The 22860-nt window shown below is 41.0% G+C and overlaps 1 protein-coding gene across 1 annotated transcript in view; it reads left to right on the forward strand.

Moving 5' to 3' along the window:
- LOC140906128 (orofacial cleft 1 candidate gene 1 protein homolog) overlaps positions 1-22243 on the forward strand; it is a gene marked incomplete at its 5' end in the record, with an annotated part of 48392 nt that extends 26149 nt beyond the window's left edge. Inside the window, 3 exons of the mRNA XM_073329634.1 lie at positions 15343-15419; positions 19357-19477; positions 21986-22243. Of these exons, the coding sequence (XP_073185735.1) occupies positions 15343-15419; positions 19357-19477; positions 21986-22243 (456 nt within the window). The remainder of the gene's footprint in view (positions 1-15342; positions 15420-19356; positions 19478-21985) is intronic.
- Between the last annotated feature and the right edge of the window lie 617 nt (positions 22244-22860).

A 22860-nucleotide genomic window follows, 5' to 3' on the forward strand; every position in this document is an offset into this window, starting at 1 on the left:
AGGAGAATGCCTCTTTCAGTCCCGTATTAGAACTATGTTTTGTTTTGTTTTTTTAAAAAAAGACCACCCTATGGTATTGCTAGACTTTTACTGCTCCCAGCCTTAACTTCAGCTTGATAAAGATTTTTTGTTTGGAATCAAATTACTTTTATATTATCTGATTTGATCAGGGAAATAGCCTATAAATCTGATTTGGAATTATGGATAAAAGCTTCTTAACTGACAAGGGAACATTTGAATCCACATGCTGTACAAGCTATCAGTTTATTAGCTCTTAATAGGCACCAGTGGAAAGAGATAATTATTTAACTGGGTTTTTAGTATTTTTATGGCAGACTGAATTGATTTGTTACCTACCTTTAAATAGGGACTCAAGGTATTCTGTTCCATTCCATAGATAAAGTCCTGATTCCACAGATGAAGTACTTCATAGATGAAGTAGATTGTACACCTCTCTTAATTCTATCACTCCATGTTTCCTATTTTGTAACCCCATCCCACTCTGATGCATCATCATCAGTAACAATTCAGAACAGAGATTAACTCTACATCTAAATAGATTAACAATAGGGTCACTGCAAAATTCCTACTGCTCTGTGGCTAGCCACCATAAATATTGGAGATCTGTGATATCTGTGCCTTTCCTTTCCCTGGAACCATCAGTGCCATGTCCATGACGGCTTAGTCCCTGCCAGTCAAAGATATAAGGTAGTTTTGGAAATTACACTGTCAACTGTCAAGACTCCGGTAGTTGTTGTGTCACACTAGTTTTCAGACATTTGGGTAAGCATATGACTGTCCACTTTTTCCTTTAATGGATTATCTTTTCACATTCCTTAGTATATAAATATGTCCTACTTATGGCTTGTCTACATGAGAACACTCACTAAAGTTAATCGGAATTAACTTTCAGAGTAGATTAGTTAAACCACATTAAACCTTTGTGTGGATCTTTTTATTCAGAATTAAAGTGTCCTTAATTCAAATTAACCAGATTAAAGGCTTGTTTATGTGGACCAGTAATGCGGTGTAGAGAGGTGTGATTTCTAAAGTGCACTAACATATTGTGCATTAATTGGCCCATGTAGACCTTGCTGATGTGACCTAGAACTTCCCTCGTGCTCTTTAATGTAGTGCTGTTAACACAGTACAATACCACATTAATGTGCACTAGGGAACTTTTAGTTCATGCCAGCAGGGTCTATGTGGACCAATTAATGTGCAACATGTTAGTGTGCTTTGGAAAGCAGACCCCCACGGAGCTCATTACTGCTCCATGTAAACAAGCCCTATGGCCATTTTAATTCTGAATAAGAGCATCCACACAGGGTTTTAATATGGTGTAACTAATCAACTTTAAATTCACACCTTTAGTTAATTCGGATTAATTTGCCTGAGTGTGTCTGTGTAGACAAGCCATCAGGGGCAGTGCTTAGGTTACTTCAAGGCACTTGTATTTTCAATTTGTGCTGAACTTCTTCAGAAACACCACCATTGTACACAACAAGTACAACTTTTGCTAGTCCACTAGGTCGATATTTATTGTTTTGGAGAAGCTCTTTTTTTCTCTTGTCAGTCTCTTCTAACAGTATTACTGCAGCAAATTTACAAAACAGAGGAAAAATGTTTGGTATTTACTTCTCTCTGTAAAAAAACAAACAAAAAAATCCATTTCCTTTTGCAGGTGTAGAGACCAATAGATTTGTGTTAGCCCGTGTAATTTATGATAAATTAATTTAATCTACACATAATGACATAAGTGAGCCTGAACAAAACTTCTATCAATTTTTGCCTTTGGAGGTAACATAATATTTTCAAATGTTGACCAAAACTGAGTAATTAACCCCCAGGCTGAGCAAATGAGCTTACTAGACATCTCCCACACATTCCTTTGAATTGACAAAAATGAGAACAAAAATGTGGCAGCCCAAGGGTTAAAACTATATCTGCCATACAAAGCAATGGTTTACAATGTTAATACATGAGATTAGTCTTACACACAAGGCTCAGAAATAGAGCAGAGTTCATAGAATCATAGAATATCCGGGTTGGAAAGGACCTCAGTAGGTCATCTACTCCAACCCCCTGCTCAAAGCAGGACCAATCCCCAATCATCATTTAAATCATCGCAGCCAGGGGTTTGTCAAGCCTGACCTTAAAAACCTCTAAGGAAGGAGATTCAACCACCTCCCTAGGTAACACATTCCAGTGCTTCACCACCCTCCTAGTGAAAAGGTTTTTCCTAATATCCAACCTAAACCTCCCCCACTGCAACTTGAGACCATTACTCCTTGTTCTGTTATCACCTACCACTGAGAACAGTCTAGATCCATCCTCTTTGGAACCCCCTTTCAGGTAGTTGAAAGCAGCTACCAAATCCCCCCTCATTCTTCTCTTCTGCAGATTAAACAATCCCAGTTCCTGCAGCCTCTCCTCATAAATCATGTGTTCCAGTCCCCTAATAATTTTTGTTGCCCTCTGCTGGATGTTTTCCAATTTTTCCACATCCTTCTTGTAGTGTGAGGCCCAAAACTGGACACAGTACTCCAGATGAGGCCTCAGCAATGTCGAATAGAGGGGAACGATCACATCCCTTGATTTGCTGTCAATGCCCCTACTTATACAGCCCCAAATGCTGTTAGCCTTCTTGGCAACGAGGGCACACTGTTGACTCATATCCAGCTTCTCGTCCACTATAACCCCTAGGTCCTTTTCTGCAGAACTGCTGCCTAGCCACACGGTCCCTAGTCTGTAGCAATGCATGGGATTCTTCCATCCTAGGTGCAGGACTCTGCACTTGTCTGTGTTGAACCTCATCAGATTTCTTTTGGCCCAATCCTCTAATTTGTCTAGGTCCCTCTGTAACCTATCCCTACCCTCCAGCATATCTACCTCTCCTCCCAGTTTAGTGTCATCTGCAAACTTGCTGAGGGTGCAGTCCACACCGTCCTCCAGATCATTGATGAAGATATTGAACAAAACCGGCCCCAGGACCGACCCTTGGGGCACTCCACTTGATACCGGCTGCCAACTAGACATGGAGCCATTGATCGCTACCCTTTGAGCGACGATCTAGCCAGCTTTCTATCCACCTTATAGTCCATTCACCCAGCCCATACTTCTTTAACTTGCTGGCAAGAATACTGTGGGAGACTGTTTCAAAACCTTTGCTAAAGTCAAGGAATAACACGTCCACTGCTTTCCTCTCATCCACAGAGCCAGTTATCTCATCATAGAAGGCAATTAGATTAGTCAGGCATGACTTGCCCTTGGTGAATCCATGCTGACTGTTCCTGATCAGTTTCCTCTCCTCTGAGTGTTTCAGAATTGATTCCTTGAGGACCTGCTCCATGATTTTTCCAGGGACTGAGGTGAGGCTGACCGGCCTGTAGTTTCCCAGATCCTCCTCCTTCCCTTTTTTAAAGACGGGCACTACATTAGCCTTTTTCCAGTCGTCCAGGACCTCCCCCGATCGCTATGAGTTTTCAAAGATAATGGCCAATGGTCATTCCAATCCGGTCCCATGCACTTGTGCTCGTCCAGCTTTGATACTGTTTTCTTTTATGCTGCCAAAAATTCTATGTGATGAGCCATCTGATTTCCACAGGAGCTTTGCTGGCGGTCACTGTAACAAGCTATATATTCTTTATGTTCATTGTGTTTATTTGCCTATTCTTAGCTTCACAGCTGTTGGCGGTTTTTGCTTTAAGAAATGATTCATTGCATAATATCACGATAGTTAAGAAAATAAAAATTGGAGTTGCACCCCCACCTTTTCAAAAAGATCTTGTTTAGTTTTAGCTCTGGAACTTTAAGTCGCACAGTTACTCCATGCACTACTTTGTAAACACAAGGGTTAATAGTGTCTCTAGGAAGGCAAAATATACTGTAGCGAAGCCTGCCAGTATCCTTTGAAGGAAGCATTATGGAGATGCTGATACATTGTTAATAAACCTACCTGAGAATGTTTAATTTGGACTGAGAAAAATTGTTTCCTGTGGCCCTATATATAGCCCTAATGACTTTACAAGAGTTCTAATAATGTTTGCTTTTTACGAGGAAAAATAAACTGTACTAGGAGAAAATCTTCTCAGTAGGACTGCATTGGGATCATGGCCTAGCAAGTACAACCCAGACAAGGTGCATGTAAAGCTACAGAAAGACATCTGCAGCATGACAATGAAAGGCCGACCCTACACATGTGGAGCTTAATCCTGCAGGTTGCTGAGCAGTATAGAGAGAATTGCAGAGAGGAAATCCAAGGTGCTGGCACTTAGGGTTGGCTCAGCACCTTTGTGCAGGGGCAAGAGGCTTCCTCATTGTGTGGAGGAATACGCGTGGCTTGATAACGTGTGAAAAGCTGTATGCCTATGTTGAACCGAGCACTGGTGAGCAGGGGCAAGATTGGTCACAATTCAAAGCAGAGTGAAGCTTTGACACGGCATAATTGCATAGGCATGAATGTAAATGATGTAAATAGGGCCATTTCTAGGATTTTCACGGACTCCTACTGCCACACAGTAGTAGTGGCTTATTCAAGGTTGCATAAGATGTGCGTGGTGAAGAAATTGACAGCAAGGGAAGCCACCGATAGAAAAGCTTTATGAAGGTTCTAGGAAAATAGTATTTCTTATTGCCAGCTGTTCAATTGCTCATGATATATGTTTGACAAATGTTCTTGCTAATCCACCAGCCTGCAGCACCCACTCCCCTCAATTTACTTCAACTTGTTATTCCGTAATAAAGTGCTTTGGTCAATATCCTTAGCATTGGATCAACACTATTTACTCACACCTTTTATCTGCATCTTTGCCACTGCCTCTAGATCAGATCCTGTGTGGTGTGTTGAACACCTCCCAGGATTGGTCCTGAAACCACATTCTCCCTTCAAATACGTGACTTCACTAGGTGACACACAAATGTATCTGAAGGCATGATATGGATTTTGCTTTTTTAATGTCAAAGGGTTGATTTCTAACAGTAGGAAGTGAACTCTTTTGCATTTCTATAGTGCCTGTCAACCGTGAATCTCAAAATACTCTTCAAAATTTAGTTAACAAAGCTCCTGAATGCCTCTGTGAAGGAAGAAAGTATTATCTCATCTGATTCTAGAGTGAGTATCAAAAATGATTCAATGGAAGCCATGAATGAAAACTCCTTTGCTCTAACCACTAGTCTAGCTCCCTGTCTTGTCATGGAGGCAGGGTTTAATGAAGAAAAACAAAATATGAGTTAAACTCGGTTTTGGTTTTCCAATAAAACACAAGTACATCTTAGTTCCATTGAAGTCAATGGCAACACTCCCACTGACTTCGGTGGGGCCAGAATTTCACCCCATATTGGTTAAAAGATTTGTTTTGGGTGCTTTGCAGGACTGATGCGAAAAGCATGATGTAAAGTTTGTTTATCTCCAGTCCCATTCACTTCGATGGGTTCATTATTATGTCATATAAATTGTGATAGCATCTTCAGGCCCTAACCAGTCAAGACCCCATTGTGTTAGGCATTGTACAATCACATAGTGCATGATAGTCCTTTGACCACTTCAGAGAATAGCGCGTTACACATGTATGTCCTTAAGTACTTTTCAGGATTAGATACTTGCTTCATTCCCAAACCTGACAAAATCTGAAATGTATGACATATTTTGTACGCAACTTGGCTGTCAATTTTTGAAATTAGTCAAAATTTCAAGTGCCTGTGACATTCAAGTGGATCCTTTTCCATTTCTTCATGTTCTTCTCCAGGTCAAAAATACATCAGCTGGCAGTGTCCCTTTTACCTTGTATCTAAAATTAAAGATTTTATTGATCAATCTAAAATACTTATATGGCTCTGCAACAGGGTGGCTTGGTTGTGGGCTGGAGAGCCTGGGGCTAACCCAGGCCTGATTAAAAGATGAGCCCCACCTGAGAGAAATCAGGTATAATACAAATACAAAAGGAAGCTGCAGGGGTTTGAGGGGAATCCAAACAGAAGAAGGAAATCTGAGCCAGAAGGATAGGGGTCTACCAAGTGGAATAAGTTCTTTGTGGATGGTAGAATAATTGGAGATGGGTATGAACTAGGTGGCTACTATGATGTATCTTGTGTTTGGGACACTGAGGACTGTTTTGAATTACTTTGGGCTACTAACCCAGTTTCAGGGGAGGGCTGGTGGTAGCCCTGAGAGCGACTATATGCTGCTCCCAAAGGCCCCCAAAGGAAGGAGCAGAGGGAGGGCCCTGTGGAAACACCTCTGTCCACAAGGGGGTGCCTGGTGAAATGTGGCCCCCATTACAGCCCCCCTTTAGCATAGTATCTGAGTGCCTCACAATTTTCTAATGTATTTATCCTCATGACACTCCTGTGAAGTAGAACAGTGCTTTTATCTCCATTTTACAGATAGGAAACTGATGCACAGAGAGACCAAGAGCTTGTCTACATGAACAATTAGACCTCAGCAAGCTGGGGCACTAGCCTGTTGCCATCTAACTATCCATGTGCACGCTGCTGACATGCACTACCAGTTTGTAGGAGTGCTTTGCTCTAGTCTATCTTGAAAGAGGTCTAGCTCAAAGAGCATCAAGTAGTAGCAGGATTTTTTTTTCTTCCTCCAGCTGTGTGTCACATCAGGAACCGGTAAACGCTTTGCTTTTACCTTTCTTTTTTCAGTTTGGAAATGTTGATCATGTTGACATCAGGAGTAGTATGAAGTTTCTCTACTTAACATGGAGTCAGTAATGCCTGACAAATAATAGTACTTTGTGTATCAAACTTTAACAAAATCCTGACCTCAGAGAACTCCCCCTTCCTTAAAAAAAGGGGATTGGAACATAAGTAAAATTATAAAAATGTGGGTTTTTAAAAATTATTTATATTTAGAAGGTGCCCATCACTGTGGTGCTTAGGCACCTGGAGTTTCTATATAACACCTCCTCCACCGTTGTACTTTTAATTCCTTGCATGATTATTTTGCTAAGTGTGTTTGCATGAGTTAAAGGCAAGTAAATATTTGAATGGAGGTCACTCAATGAAGGGAAAAATATTCTTTTATTTTCCACTAAAAGGGAACTGTCTTTGTGTTCTGACTGTGCATAGAGTATGCCCCTAGACCATATAGTATTCAAAAACACTTAAGAGTGCACCTTTTTTTAAAACCAAGATCAGAAGGCAATTAAATAATGAAAGCAATGCTTGATATTCTGCTGAGCTGGGACAATGGATCCTACAGCTACTGAAAATGATGATACTGCATTTGCTGCTGCTTAAAGAAATCTGACTGGTCAACTCTCTGCCTCATTATCTTAAACTAAAGGAAGTCTATTTTCATGGTTCAATAGAGAGAAGCAATTGAAAAGATTAATCAAAGAGAATTAGTGATTGTCAAGTCCTGCTGACTTTTAAGTGACTTCATAAAACACTGACCACCTGTTAAAACAGACAGAGCCGATATGATGATGATTCCTGGCACACTTTGATGCACAAAAATGTAAAAATTGTTACAATGAACACAGTCTTACATGACCACTCATGGAATCTCATTTCTTGATCTGACATACAGCCAGTGGAGGATTAATGATTTTGCCACCCCGAGGCCCAGAAATAATTGCTGCCCCACCTCCCCCAGCTCACCTCTGCTCCGCCTTTGCCCCCATCCCCTCAGTGCGCTGCCGGGTCCTGCTTCTCCCGCTCCCTGCCAGTGCTTGTGCGCAAAACAGCTTCGCGAAAGAAGTGGGGGGGGGGGGAATTCGGCGTGCTCAGGAGAGGAGGCGGGGCTGGGGTGGGGATTTGGGGAAGGGGACCAATAGGGACAGGGAGGGGGCGGGGAATGAGGGTGGGGAAGGGGTGGAGTTGGGGTGGGGCCGGGGGCAGAGGGCGTGAACCAGCACCATGGGAAGCAGCCTCTGGCTTGTATTATAAATTTGCCGCCCCTGCAAATTTGCTGCCCTAGGCCTAGGCCTTAATACACTGCTGCATACAGCTGGAGCCTGGAAACCCACAGAATCCTGACTTGACTCAGGGATGCCAGACTGTCAGCCGCATGGCAGGAAGCTTGGAATTATACACCTTGGGAAGCAGCATTTGGGCAAGGTGGCATCTGTGAGCATTCAGTGGAAGCAACTCGTGGCCCTCAGAGATGGAGTACGGGCTCTTGAGACCAGAGTGGCTGAACTAGAAGAGCTAAGGGAGACAGAGAGGTACATAGAGGAGACTTTCAAAACCACAGGAAAGCAGTGCCCCCAGCCTGACAGCCTCTGTGCTGTTGAGGAGGAGGAAGGTCTTGGAGAAAGAGAACATCAAGCTGCAGTGGAGGGAAACGATCCCATTGTTGGGAACCTCCTTCCAAATAATGTTGTGGTATCTTCTTGCACTGTGGATACCCCTCCAGAGGAGGGAACCCGGGTTATTAGGAACAAACAGACAATAGTAATGGAGGATTTGATTATTAGAAATCTAGATAATTGAATTTGTGATGACTGGGAGAACTGCATAGTGAATTGCCTGTCAGGTGCGAAGATTGTGGACCTCTTGAGACATCTAGATGGACTTATGTGCAGTGCTGGGTACAAGCCAGTGGGCATGGTACATGTACATACCAGTGACATAGGGAAAGGTAGGGGACAGGTCCTGGAGGTCAAATTTAGGTTGCTATGTAAGAGATTAAAGACCAGGAACTCACTGGTAGCATTCCCAGAAATGCTTCCAGTTCCATGCACAAGACCGGTTAAATAGGCACAGTCTCAATGTGTAGTTAAGACATGGTGTAGGAATTTAGGTTCATTAGGAAGTGGGGAACCTTTTGGGAAAGGAGGAATCTATACACGAAGGATGGGCTCCACCTTAACCAAAATGGAACCAGATTGCCGGCATGTAAAATTAAAAGGGTTGTAGAGGAGTTTTTAAACTAAATGTTGGGGGAAAGCCAACAGGTGCAGAGGAGCACATGGTTTGGGCAGACACATCTCTTAGGGGAGGATTTATTAAAGGGGTTACTCTATATCCTAAGGAAGAGGTGGACAAATTTTTTGGCCCGAGGACCACATCGGGGTGCGAAACTGTATGGAGGGCCGGGTAGGGAAGGCTGTGCCTCCCCAAACAGCCTGGCCCCCGCCCCCATCTGCCCCCTCCCACTTCCTACTCCCAGACTGCCCCCCTCTGAACTCCTGACCCATCCAACTCCCCCTGCTCGTTGTGCCCTGACTGCCCCCTCCCGGGACCTCCGCCCCAACCACCCCTCGGGACACTACCTCCTATCCAACCCCCCCCACCCCATTCCCATCCCCTGTCCCCGCCAAAGAACCTCTGCCCTATCCAACCGCCCTCTGTTCCCCATCCCCGGATACCCTCCCCCCCCCCGCCGAACCTCCACCCCATCCAACTGCCCAATGATCCCTGTCCACTGACTGCCCCCAGGACCCTCTGCCCCTTATCCAACCCCCCGGCCCTGGCCCCCTTACCATGCCGCTCAGAGCAGCATGTCTGAAGCCAGACACGCTGCCACGCTGCCCTGCATGAGCATGCAGTCCTGCCACCCAGAGCACTGCCCATGTGGCATGCTGAGGCTGCGGGGAAGGGGGACAGCAGGGGAGGGGCCGGGGGCTAGCCTCCTGGGCCAGGAGATCAGAGGCCGGGCAGGATGGTCCTGCGAGCCGTAGTTTGCCCACCTCTGGGATAGGATATAAGTTGATAAAGCACAGGCAGGAACTGAAGAGAAATAGTCAAAGGAAAAAGATTCCCATTCAATTATATGACATGAAGGCAGACAACTAAATATTAACATATTTTATAAGTGCTTGTATACAGAATTTCATTATTTTTACAGTAATTTTTATACATTAATTTTAATTTAATGTCCTTCAGTTATAGAGTGTTCAAGTGCACATCTGTATGCTTGAAACAGAAGAAGATGTGAAGGTCGATATACGAGGAAATGGTTGGATAAAGGAACAGTGCTGTTAGATGACAATGGTGTGCATACCATAGATGAAGTGTTTTATTGTAGCTGAAGCATGGATCTGGGAGTCAGCAGTCCAGTTCTAATCTCAGCTCTGCCCATTACTTTTTATGTGACTTTAGGCTAAGTCACTAAACTTGGGTTCTGTGCCTCAATTTTCTCATCTGTGTAAAAGACACAAAAATAGTATACCAATCTTATGGGAGTATTGTGAGGATTAGAGAGGACTAGGAGAAGAGCCACAACAAGGATTAAAGGACTAGAAAACACACTCTTATAGTGAGACACTCAAAGAGCTCAATCTATTTAGTTTAACAAAGAGAAGGTTAAGTGGTGACTTGATCACAGTTTGTAAGTACCTACATGGGGAATAAACATTTAATAGCGGATTCTTCAACTTAGCAGAGAAAGGTGTAACATTATCCACTAGCAGAAAGTTGAAGCTAGACAAATTCAGATTGGAAACAAGGTATACAATTTTTCACAGTGACACTAATTAACTCTTGTAACAACTTACTAATGGTTGTGATCAATCCATCCCCAACAATTTTAAAATCAAGGTTGGATGTTTTCCTGAAAGATATGATCTAAGAATTATTTTGGGGAAGTTCTATGGCCTGTGTTATACAGGAGAAGACTGTAAAACTTTGCAATCTGTTGCACATCGGGTAACCAAATAAGCTGGAGTTTATCTGTAAATGTTTTGGGTCACATCCCAGAGTGGTGTAGCTCCATTGCCTTCAGTTGACATGGTAGCACTGTACCAATTCATGCCAGCTGAGGAACTAGCCCCAGATAAATTGTGAACAAGATCTTTCTTTATTACTGAGTGGACAAACATCCCTGTTTCATTGCTAAACCAAGAAAAATTACACAAGCTAAAATGTAATTGAGGCCACTTGCTAGCTGGTGGCTTCCAGTTATTGAGAGATGCATCACTAGGGTTTTCTGTACTTGCAATCTGGTCATCAGTGCTGAGCACAGTTTCAGACCTCTGAGTTTTAAGCTCTCTACTATTAATTTGTCAAAAGTTCTGAGAGACAAGATGGGTGAGGTAATATCTTTTATTGGACCAACTTCTGTTGTGACAGAGGCAAGCTTTTGAGCTTAGACAGAGCTCTTCTTCAAGTCTGGGAGATGTACTCAGAGTGTCACAGCTAAGTTCTGACACAGTTGGCATGAATACTCTTCAGACGCACAGGTGCTTTGGAGGTTTTGATACAAAGAATGTCAAGATAGCTGTCTTTGTTTATGAATCCCTAAGCTATGTCTCCAGAGGAAGATAGTATGGAACAAGGAGTGTTTGAGGAGGATTCTAAAGGCTCTGACGAAGCCACAGGTATTTTCTGTACTTACAGCAGGACAAAATTGACAAAGTAGGTTCTTGTATTTGGAGGCTAAGGGAAAAAAATCTTTACTTTTGAGAGAGCCAGTGACTTAAGAGTTAATGTGATTAAGCTCCTGATGATGAAGACTCCTCAAGACTTATTGTCCCTGTTCTTGTCTGAGTAGTAAACCAAGATGACCCAGTCTATAATTTATTCATGTAATGGCCTTGAGTAAAAACCCTGGATCCAAACATTCCTGAACTTTGGGGAAGTTCAGATCCTCATTCAGCTTATGTACCGTATGGCCAGCTTCATTTGCTATAATAGTTCAAAACAATGCCTTGAATGTAATTTGTCATATAGGCATTTTTGAGGTGCCCAACTCTGGGATGCAGCCTTACAGGGTTTAATGAGCAGCTAATTATTCATTGCCAAAGGTCGCTTACTGAAGATAATGCTAAGCTTCACAAATCTACTAAAAATGATCAGCCTATAACTTGGTCATTAAATGTGTTTCTGTTACACAGAATAATAAAACTGTAGCATGACTAAAGTAAATCTTGCTTCATGTTCTGCAACACAAATTTTAAAACAGAGTGCATTTAACACATTTTTAATTTTTTGCTTGCTATTAAAAATGGCTAAACTGACCAAGTGTGTAATTTTATGCTCAACTACAGCAAATCCATTTAGTAGTCTCTGTAAAAAGAAAGTCTTTTCCTTTTATGCTAAAAAATATAATTTGGGCACAGATTTTACTGTGCAACTGTGGCACATTTTTGCAGCGAGGTCAAGGCATATTATAATCTATTTTGGTTTTGAAGCAAATTTTCCAAGCTGCCCTGCAGATACCACAGAGCGAAGCTCACCGCAAGTCACAACACAGGAAAAGATGTAGTTTCAGCTCAATTTTCAAACTGGCATGGAATTCAGGCGCACCACCACTTCTGTTCAGTGAGTCCTTTGATAGACAAGTATTATGCAAAAGCAGAACTGGCACCAACTAGGCACTGGCTGAAATTCAGCTGAGATGTAAGTGGTGGTTGAAGATACACAGCAATAAGATGACAAAAACCGATATAATGAACTGTAAGTTGAAGTGACTTCGGTGGTGAGAGGGGAAAGAGGGAGGATGTATCAGGGAGAGCAACCAACAAGTAGGTGTAAAATAAAACAGGGAGGGTTTACTTTACCTTGCACCACCTTTTCTGTTTCATCTAAAGCTGGTCCTTTATTTTTGTTCTGGCCTATGCAATGGACTAGTCTGTGGCAGTCAGTAGGCCTGATTCTCCTTTACCCTGTACCTTGTGTAGTCATTTATGCCAGTGTAAAGGGCATGTAATACGCCACCATTCTGATTTGGTAATATCTTACACCCACTTTGTACTGATGGTGCACTAATGTACTTGAGGACACAAGATGCAGAGCAAGGTAGGATTAGACACTCTGTGTGTAGGATCCTTTCCCTGCACCCTGCAGGCTGTGGAGCAGCCATGGTGGCTGCTACTGCAGACTCAAGTCTCATATAGCTCCCATGGCTGCTATTCATGCCCCACACATGTGTGGGGGAAGGTTATGCGTGGTGGGCCCATATAGTTACTTTCCACCGGAAGTCTCCCATGTGGTCATATTTCATGATATGCCGGGGCTCCTATTAAACAAGACTAAATGTCTTGAAACACAATGGGGAAATTGCATTAACAGAGATGTGTTGTTATATGAATCATGGGACAGGTCAGAAATGATATGGGCATTGTTTTCCCTGAACATTTTCAAATGATTCGAAAAAAATCATTGAATTTGATTTTTATTTCAGTTTTTTGATCAAACACAAGGGAAAACATTGTTTTGTTTCGTTTCCTTGAAAAAACAGAAAATTTTGAAGGAGTGCAAGACGCATTTTGTTGAAAGGATTTTGTGAAAAAATTTCAGCCACCTCCGTTAATAGTAGTGTGCTAAGTCCATGTTTGTTTCTGTTATAATAACAATGTTTACCATTGTGGTTCTGTCGCACTAGCTCATGTTGAAAGTTCATTACAAATACCAGTCTCCATCCTAATCACTCTGCAATCAGTGTAAGGGCCCTTTGTCTGATTATTCCTTAAGGTAGCCCGAAAAGGTATTACTATTTCATCATCAGGTATTAAGTGACTTGGCCAAGGCCATGGAAAGAGTCAGTACCAGAGATGGAGACTAAGGAGAAGAGCTGGAAAAAGTGTTTTTACCAAAACTGTTTTCAGCAATAAATTTGGATTCAGAAACCCTGAAAGATGTTGTGAATTTGTGGCAGTTTTACCAAACTGTTTATTTTGAAAAGAAACAAGAAAAAATTCTGAAAAAAGTTGTTCAATCTCTTTTGGTTCAGAATGAGGTTTTGTTGAGAAATAGCCTTTAATTTTACTTTTAAAAATGTTTAAAATGTTAAAAGTTTAAAAAAAAGGTTTATTTCAGTCAAAACAGTTTGTTCAACCTGAAACAGTTGTTTTTCTTTTAAATTGCCGTGTATCAAAAAAAAAAAAACAAAAAAAAAAACCCAACCAGTTATTTGTCCAGGTCTTCTAAGGAGTCCTGTGACTGAGTCATGCTGTGCTCCAACAATACACCACTGGTGTTGTATGCCTCATGTACACTATAAAGATTAACCTCGTTTTCTGAAACAATGCTGGACATAGTTTGTCTTTGTCTATACTTGTAGCTAAACCACATGTGCACCACTGCAGCCACACCCCTTGCTGACAACCCTTGTCAACAGTGGACAATTTTTATAGCCTAGGCCATGCTGCAGTCACAATGAGAAATGAGTTTTTTAGTTATATATGTGATAGTACTATGCTACTGAGGAAAAAGTACTTGAAAGTGTTCCAGTAAATCTCTGATTCATGGGATATTACAATGATTATTCCCCATTTAGATAACATCATCTGAGCAGCTCTGTTTTTGAAAACTTAAAAAAAAATCGTACAGTAAATTGGTTTATGCTGATGGAAATGTTTGTTTTCTACTGTTTCTACCTTCCTTTGGCTTGCATGCACCTGAGGTAATTAGTGTAGGTTAAAATTTACATAACTGACTTCGGGGGGTTGCAAATAGGAAAGATAAAAATGTATAAACAGCGACGAATAATTCATTTTAAAGCAAGTTTCCTGTTTTTATCATGTACAATATGTATTACAGACTCACAGAGACTTTCTGAATAGGACCATTAGCACTGAATCTTTGATATATTTTTTCATGGGACGCTGTCTGCTCAGGGGCTTGATGAGGGAAGTAGGCCTCGTTCAGCCTACCGTAGGTTGGTGGAGTAGCCATTGCTGTATATTGGATAGCCTCCTTGTGTACTGGCAGTGGTGCACACAGAGTTTCCATCCATTTCATGGACACCAGCAGAAGATACTTGTAAAAAAGAAGCAGAGAATATGCAGTAGAGAACTTAAAGCTTCAGACTAGGGAGAATATTTTTGCTCTTATAATATTAAACCCTTTGGCAACAGTATTGTTTTCAATTTTTGCACTGAGAGCTCAATTCAGCTCTCATGCCAGAGTGGCTTTTCCAGCCTGTTGTATAAGGGCAAAATGACCCCAAGCCTTCCACCTCAGTTCTGGAGAGTTGCAGAACTGCTTGGAGAAATGAATGCTCATGTAAATAAGCTTCCCACACATTGCAACAAGACACAGAAATGCTAATCTCTCTTGGAGAACATTTAAACACTGCTACATTGATACAGGGAGGCCTAAAGTCCTGAAGTGGATTTAAAGCAGGGGAAAGTGGTCTGTGACAAACATGAGGATCTGAGTTGGAAATATATATATATATCTGTAAGTTAGGCATAGTAAAAATAAGGAGTTTAGTGCAGTGTTTTATATACAGGTATAAAATGAATAGGTAGAGCTTTTCAAAACTGATTAGGTATTTAACCACACAACGCCCATTGGAAATCATGGGAGTTGTGTGGCTGAATCTCCTAGTTGACTGAAAAATCCCAACAAACTTCTGGAAACTTCAGCTTTTTACTTCCATGTGCTTTTCTCACATGTCCTTTTGAGAAGATAATTTTTTAAACCCTTTCTTCCATGTAGGACTTAAAAGTTCAAAAGGAAGTTCTTCATCACAACAAACAGATGTTGCACACCAGATTCCATAAACCTTTTCAGAGGTATGTGGCATAACAACACTTTGCACTTTTATAGCCCCTTCCATCTAAGGCTCTCCTTGTGCTTTACAGAAACTAATGAGTTGGCCTTCACAAGTAGGGAAGTAGGATTATCTCTAGTTTACAAATGGGGAAACTGAGGCAAAAATAAATTAAGGCTTATATATTCAAAAGTGGCCTTTGATTTGGGGTGCCCCAGATTTTAGTTATGCATGCTGGGCCTGATTTTCACGGATGCCAGGCACCTGCTGATGTTGACGTCAACTGGAACTGAGGTAATTCTGAAAATCAGCATGTGGGAGTCTCCAGTGGCCAGCAAAAATGGAGGCGTTCCTAATCAGAGGTCACTTCTGAAGCTTTTGATTTAAGAATACTGCAAAGATCACACAGACTCTGTGAAAGAGATGGCCATTGTACCCAGATTCCAATCCTATGGTTTAGTCACAAGACCATTCTGTATCATAGTTTTATTCAGGAATTTAAAGTTCACCTCAAACTCCTCCACTTCTCTTTGGTGTCTGAACCTGTCTGAACTGGGCATGATTGCTTCCACTTCTCCCCTCCCCCTCCCCAAGAAATCTCTAGAATATTGAAATAATGAATTTCAGTCTAGCTTTAGAATCCTACTGTCCAAAGAGCATAACATTGATGTTACTGTATGGGTGTTTACAACTGAATCTACTTTTTACCTAGGGTTACACTGAGACTGGTACTTATGCAGGTGCAAAATGGCAGAGGATATGAGGAGCCTTCCAGGCCTCACCATGCTTTTGCAAAGACCAGTCATATTCATAGCGCCTAACTGATACAAAAGGGGCACAGAGCTCCTAGACACGCTTGCCTGATTACTGGTATAGTGTCAGTTAACAGAGCCAGACAATGATCTTAGCCACCCTTTGCAACTAGGACTGAGCATACAGACACAACTGCTTTGTGTGAAATTGACAAGAGATTGATCTGCACCTAGCTTGAATTTTTTTTCTAAAATCTCCCTAAGCTTGCTTAGTTGCTGCCTCTGCCTGTCAGATTCAAAGCCCCAGTGGCTTCTTACAGCCTCCTTCCTGGTTATGAGTTACTCTTATGCAATTATAGAACAGAATAATTGCAGCAAAATTGTTTGCTATCAATAATATTTTAAACAAATAACACACAAAAATTCATTGAGGAAATTGAACTAACAAAAAAAATTGAGGAAATTGTTGTCTAGGAATGGCAGCCCACAAGCAGAATAGAGGACTCAATTCACTGAGTAAATTATTCACTTGGCTATAATATCCAGCTATGTGAGAGGAACAAGGGGAAAAATGTTGCAGCCGGAAAAGAGATCAAATGTGGTTATTTAAATGTTTGATGTTCAGTAATGAAAACTGTTTGCCTTCATAATTGTGTATTAGCAGCTAATAAAGGCACTAGATACAGTAGTTTAAAAGTAATAAAATCCACAACAAAGTGTATTTAATTTTAAATTGAATTGCTAGCAAATGGGTGTCCTAATGAACCCCTGTGTCAATGTAGTTCTAACCAAATTAAGTGAAATAATTTCCATCATGAACAACTAAATAAGTACAAAGTTCCAAACAGACAACTTTTCTCCCCAAAGAAGGACCTTCTCAGATGCTTTGGTCGCTGGAATTAGCTAATGAAATTTAAGATCCACCTTGCCTTTGTCCCATTTGGGGAAATTAGGCTAAGGTTGACCTGTCAGCCATTAAAGGATAAAACTGCAGAGTCAAATCCTGAAATCTGTGCATAGGGCTGGATTCTGTAATCCTCACATTGTGTAGTTTTATTTCTACTGTCCTGTTCCCATCAACTTCAATGGGGCTGCTTATTTGAGAAAGTACTACTCAGCATCAGGGTTGCAGGATTAGTCCTTACTCAGGCAGACCTCCCACTGAAACCATTGGGCTAATGGTCTACACACAGTTTTTGTACCAATTTAAGTATTTGCTCTACATTTACAGGAATAAGTTCTACTGCCATAAGCCCCTTTGTGCCAATTTAACTGTGTCCACATTCGGGGTTGTACTGCTGTAACTATACTGGTTTCCAGCCAGTACAAAACTGTGTATAGAAAGAGGCCTAAATAGAAATTGTTATACTAACCTGCGTGGAACTGGGAAGGAGGAGCAGATGTTGCAGGAAGGAAAAGTTTGTAGGAGACAACAGGTACTTGGTCTGTGTGCACATGACCAGAGCCCTAGCTGCAGTTGCATCATCTCTGAAAACAGACCTCTTAAGAAATGGTGAGTGTAGTTTTATGTATATGGAGTCGTTGTATTGTATTACCCAGCACACAGTTCATCAAAATGAATGAGGACCTCAGGTTTAAGTCTTGCACAGAGAGAGACCTGGGATTAAGTCAGAAAATGTCAATAGTCAAGGAAAACCAAGGGAAGGTTTGTTTATAGGGATTCTTGTTGTACCCTGACCATTGCATTAAAATAACATTACCATTACAGTGGAACCTCAGAGTTACGAACACCTCAGGAATGGAAATTCTTTGTAACTCTGAAATGTTTGTAACTCTGATCAAAACGTTATGGTGGTTCTTCCAGAAGTTAACAGCTGAACATTAACTTAAAACAGCTTTGAAACTTTACTATGCAGGAGAAAAATGCTGCTTTTAACCATTTTAATTTAAATTAAACAAGCACAGAAACAGTTTCCTTACCTTGCCAAATCTTTTAAACATTCCTTTAATTTTTTTAGTAGTTTACACTTAACACAGTATCTACCATGCTATATTTGTGGGGGCGGGTGTCTCTGCTGCTGCCTGATTGCATACTTCCAGTTCTAAATGAGGTGTGGGGTCGACTGGTCAGTTCATAACTGTGGTATTCATAGCTCCGAGGTTCTACTGTATGTTGCGTAGGTGATTCAGCCACTTGAATGTATTAGAACAAATTCTGAGGTTTGTACTCAGGTTCAGATACAGCCTGGCCCTTATGCAGGGGCATGGGAAGGGGGAGGGACTAACAAGCCTCCCACGTCTGTGTAAACCTCATAAGAGTGGGGCAGAATTGCATGCCCAGAATGACAGGTATTGCTCCCTCATTACTTTGTGCTGATCCTACCCTCATGCACTGGCCAGCAAAGCTGGCTGCTTGTCTGAGGAAAAATATATTGTATCCCATGAGGCAGCGTAGCGTAGCAGTGTGTGCACTCCTCCCGTGTCATCAGATTGCTGCGGGAGGCCTTCTGTCTCCCTGAATACCTCAAAGTGCTCTCTTTGGGGTGGATCTGCTTTGCACTGCTCCAAAGCATGTATGTTCTTAAATTGTGAACTAGAGCCGTTGTCGGTCTATGTGAGGACTGAATAAAGACTCACGTTGGGACTTGGCCCATTACTTTTAAGTGTTACTTACATTTTGCAAAAGGTTAGCATAAAGAAGGAATGATAATGCTTAGCTATCTCAATTTGTGTGTGTGTATGCCACAAACATAAAGGGCCAGATTCCTAGCTGGTGTAAAACAGCATGACTCCATTGATTTCTGTATAGCTATTCCAATTTATCACAGCTGAGGATCTGGCTCTTAAAGTGACAATAGAAGAATAGAGGTATTCTATTTTATTATTGGTAATGCAGAACTTGAGCTTTGGTACAAGTTTGGTGACTATCAGATCCATTATTTTTGCTCATATTTTGGGAGTGAAACTCCATATGCTTGTAAGTTAACCTGTGTCGGAGCCTGACAAATATTAGTTGTGCTATTAAACATGTGAATACATCTTTCTGCCGCCAGTTTTAAAAGCCTACCCATTTCTCTGCATTGAACCCCCCGCCCCTTCCTTATTTATTTATTATTCATTTTGGTCCCCTGCAAGGCTTGTAATATACTTGAAGAAAACATCAAATTGTGATGTAGTTCCAAAGGCAAGCACTTTTCATTTATGTGTTGCTGTCAATTTCTTCTTTCCTCTTTGTAACTGATGCAGAATAGAAAGTCAGCCATGGAAAGTAGCACAGAATGCCCGCAAACATGAAATTGTAGCCAAGTTTGGTAACCTCGCAGAAGTGAATAATGAATCAAATGGAGCAGCAGGACTTTGCTGGAAGGTGAGGTTCTCCATGAGTGCTCTTTTTCCTGATGCAAATTGCGAAATGACTAGATCAATTATATTGAGTCTCTTGCATGTTTTTTTGTTTTAATTTTAGAGGATAGGATTTAGCAGGTTTAAAAATATGCTTTCCAGCAGAAGTAACCATATGCTTAAATAGAATGTCTAAAGCTATTAACTATGAATCATTTGGGCATGGCTGGAGTTCTTCAAAACAGTTTGTCAGCGCTGGCCAAGTAAAGTCTTTCAGTAGGAGATGAGGCAGCTCTGCCACCATGCAAATGAGACAGAAGATTCATCACGTCTCAGGCCTGTCTCCTTTTCCTACCCGATTGACACTCGCTTTGAGGGAGGTTGTAAATGCAACAGAGATTGTGGTATAATTCCTCAGACTGGCGTTTCTGCCCCCCAGTCACTATTCGATTATCTTCCAAATTGCTGTGTTTTAGAGAGATAAAGATTTTTTATGGCTTGCTGACTTGAAACAACCAGAAGAGCCAGAAAAGAGATGGCTAACCGGCCATGCATAGTAATTCCATTGGTAAATGACAAAATCTTTGTTTGTATGACATTTTCAAAATTACAACAGAAGATGAATCTAAAATACAAAATGTCACATTTGGCATGCAAAACTATCAAAATATATTTCAGTATAAAATTCATAGAGGCGTTTAATTTAGAATGTGTTTAATAACTAAGCCTGCCTGCATCAGTAATCCTGCCTTGAGGTTTAAAAAAGATTGTCTTATTTATTCACATGATGTTAATTTTTTTATATATATTATTCAGAAACCAAAAATATTAAGGTTAAATCTTCATTGTTAATTAAGATTTTCTAATTAAACTGAAAATAATTGTCATTCAGATTAGTTGTTAAGTATGGTTTGTATCGAAAAACAAAAGAAGTTTAACAACTTCAGCTGTTTATTTAACTGCTTAATTTAATTCCAGAAGCTTTCTATCTATATGGAAATATGCTATCACTTCCAAAATAAATCCAAAACAGGATTAAAGAGGAGATTATTAGCTACTGTAGGTTTAGACTGGGATACTACTAGACTTAGTAGTCAAGGCAGCCATTTAATTCTAAAATATGCCATGGACCAGGGGTTCTCAACACTTTTTGTTCTGAGCCCCCCTTCCCCCTCCCCCGCAATAAAATCTCCATACCCACCTGTGCCACAACAACTGCTTTTCTGCATGCAAAAGCCAGGGCCAGTGTTAGGGGATAGCAAGCAGGGCAGTTGCCTGGGGCCACACACCACAGGGCCCCCCACAAAGCTATATTGCTCAGGCTTTGGCTTCAGCCCCGGATGGCGAGGCCGAGGGCTTCAGCCCCAGGCGGTGGGGCTTCTGCTTTCGGCCCTGGACCCCAGTGAGTCTAATTCTGGCCCTGCTTGGTGGACCCCCTGAAACTTGCTTGGAGCCCCCTTGAGGGCCCCAGGCCCCTAGTTGAGAACCACTGCCATGGACCATGGTGTCATATTAAATTAGAATAAAAAAGAGTCTCATAATATAGATTTCCCATAAAATGAAATAAATTGATTCCCCCAAAATACATAAAGTTATTTGGAGTAATACATTTTAATTATTACAGAAATTGTGTCATTGTCATAAAACAATATTAAGGCCAAACTAGAACACCCCAATATATGCCTGACCCTGCAGTCTTTATTCAGGTAAAACTAAATATTTGGTGGCATAGTGGAATGGATACATTTATAGAATTCTGAGTCTGCATCCTTACTCAAATCAAACTTCCAAGGGTCATGCCTGTATCCATTTCACAATGCCAACATCTGCTATGTGCGCTGAATGTCCAGAATAAGCATTGAAAGAGATTTTCAAAAATACAGTGAAACATTACTCCATACTAAATATTCTGCAACGTAGACAACATCTTGTCAACAGCAAGCAGCAGATGTTTCCTTTTGTCTGGACCTGAAATAAAGGTGCCTGTGGGGAGTGATTATTAAATTCTACACATGTTGCACTTTGATTATTATTCTAAGAGTATATTATAAGAAGATGAAAGGATAGTCTGGGTGTTATACAGCACTAATAGCTTTGGTAAGACTTATAATTAATATAAAAAACATTGGCTGCCATGTTTCTCACTGTGTGCCTGCAGCCTGATCATCATGTCACCTATCATGGATGTCTTCAAAGGCATACTGTATTTTTAGAGGTGTTGATTTCTTGTGAATTCTGCTTTTTATTGCAGACTGATGATTTCTAGTGTCACACTTCATTAATACACCATGCTTAAAAAAACCTGTTAACTTTTTATTTTTATTTTCCATGCAATCCACATGCTTGCCTTTTGACATCCCTAATTACACAGCCCAGGTCTTTCTCTATTGTCATTGCTAAGGATAGATAATTACAGGTTGAACAAAAAGAGTTGTCTACTTTTTGGTGGTCATTTTTTGAGGAATTCATTCTTTCTAATGGTATGGTTAAACTCTGCTTTCTACCTAATTCAATAACATAGTCTTCTCCTTAGGTTGACTGGTCCAAAACACCTCAGCCCATTCAAATCCAATTAAGATGCCTACGAGGTGCTAAAGACAAAGTGCCCAAGGGCCACTACACCCTCAAGGTTTCTTTGCTCAGTCGTCTAGGGGGTAGTGTACTTAAGTGGTCCGAACTGAAGGAACAACAGTGGGCTGGAATGACATTGCCAGTCAGCCATGACGGAAACTTTTATGACGTGGAAATTTGTTTCGACCAAAGTGTCCATACAGTAAGCAACGCTTCTTAAATATGCTTTCTTTGCTTTGATAGGTAAAACACATCCACTCCTTCCCCTTCAGGCTTATATATTTAATACATTCCATCATGTTTGTAATTTATGTAATATTTTAAGGTGCAATTTAGGAAGGTGCAATTGCCTCCCCCACAAGTAACACTCATCACTCACTCTAGAAGTGCCAAATATATAATATACTATTTCATGTAGTGCTGTCAGTTAATTTTAGATTTTACTTTTATTCTTTCTTATCAATACAGCTTGTCAGCTATGTAATTTGATTTGGGTAAAATAGCTTTAGAATAATAAATGAATGAGTGGGTATATATAAACACATGAATGCTCAAATCCTTCTGTGAGTTTTTAGCTTCATTGACCCCCATTTGCCAAAAAAGCGGCATTTGGATTATTTTGGAAGAAGACCAAACACTTGAGGCTCTATTCTGTCTTTTGTGACTAAGGCACACATATTTTCTTTCCTAAACATGCTGTGCATGGCAGGATTGTTGTGTGTCAGTTGCTCAGCATTGTGTCTAATGTCTAAAGCTGGTTGAATCATTGGCTGGAAATAAATTATCTGACAAACATAGGCTTCTTTACTGTTTGTGAATCGATGCTGATTTCTGCAA

This window comes from Lepidochelys kempii, chromosome 2 (assembly GCF_965140265.1).
Source record: "Lepidochelys kempii isolate rLepKem1 chromosome 2, rLepKem1.hap2, whole genome shotgun sequence".
Classification (NCBI taxonomy): domain Eukaryota; kingdom Metazoa; phylum Chordata; order Testudines; family Cheloniidae; genus Lepidochelys; species Lepidochelys kempii.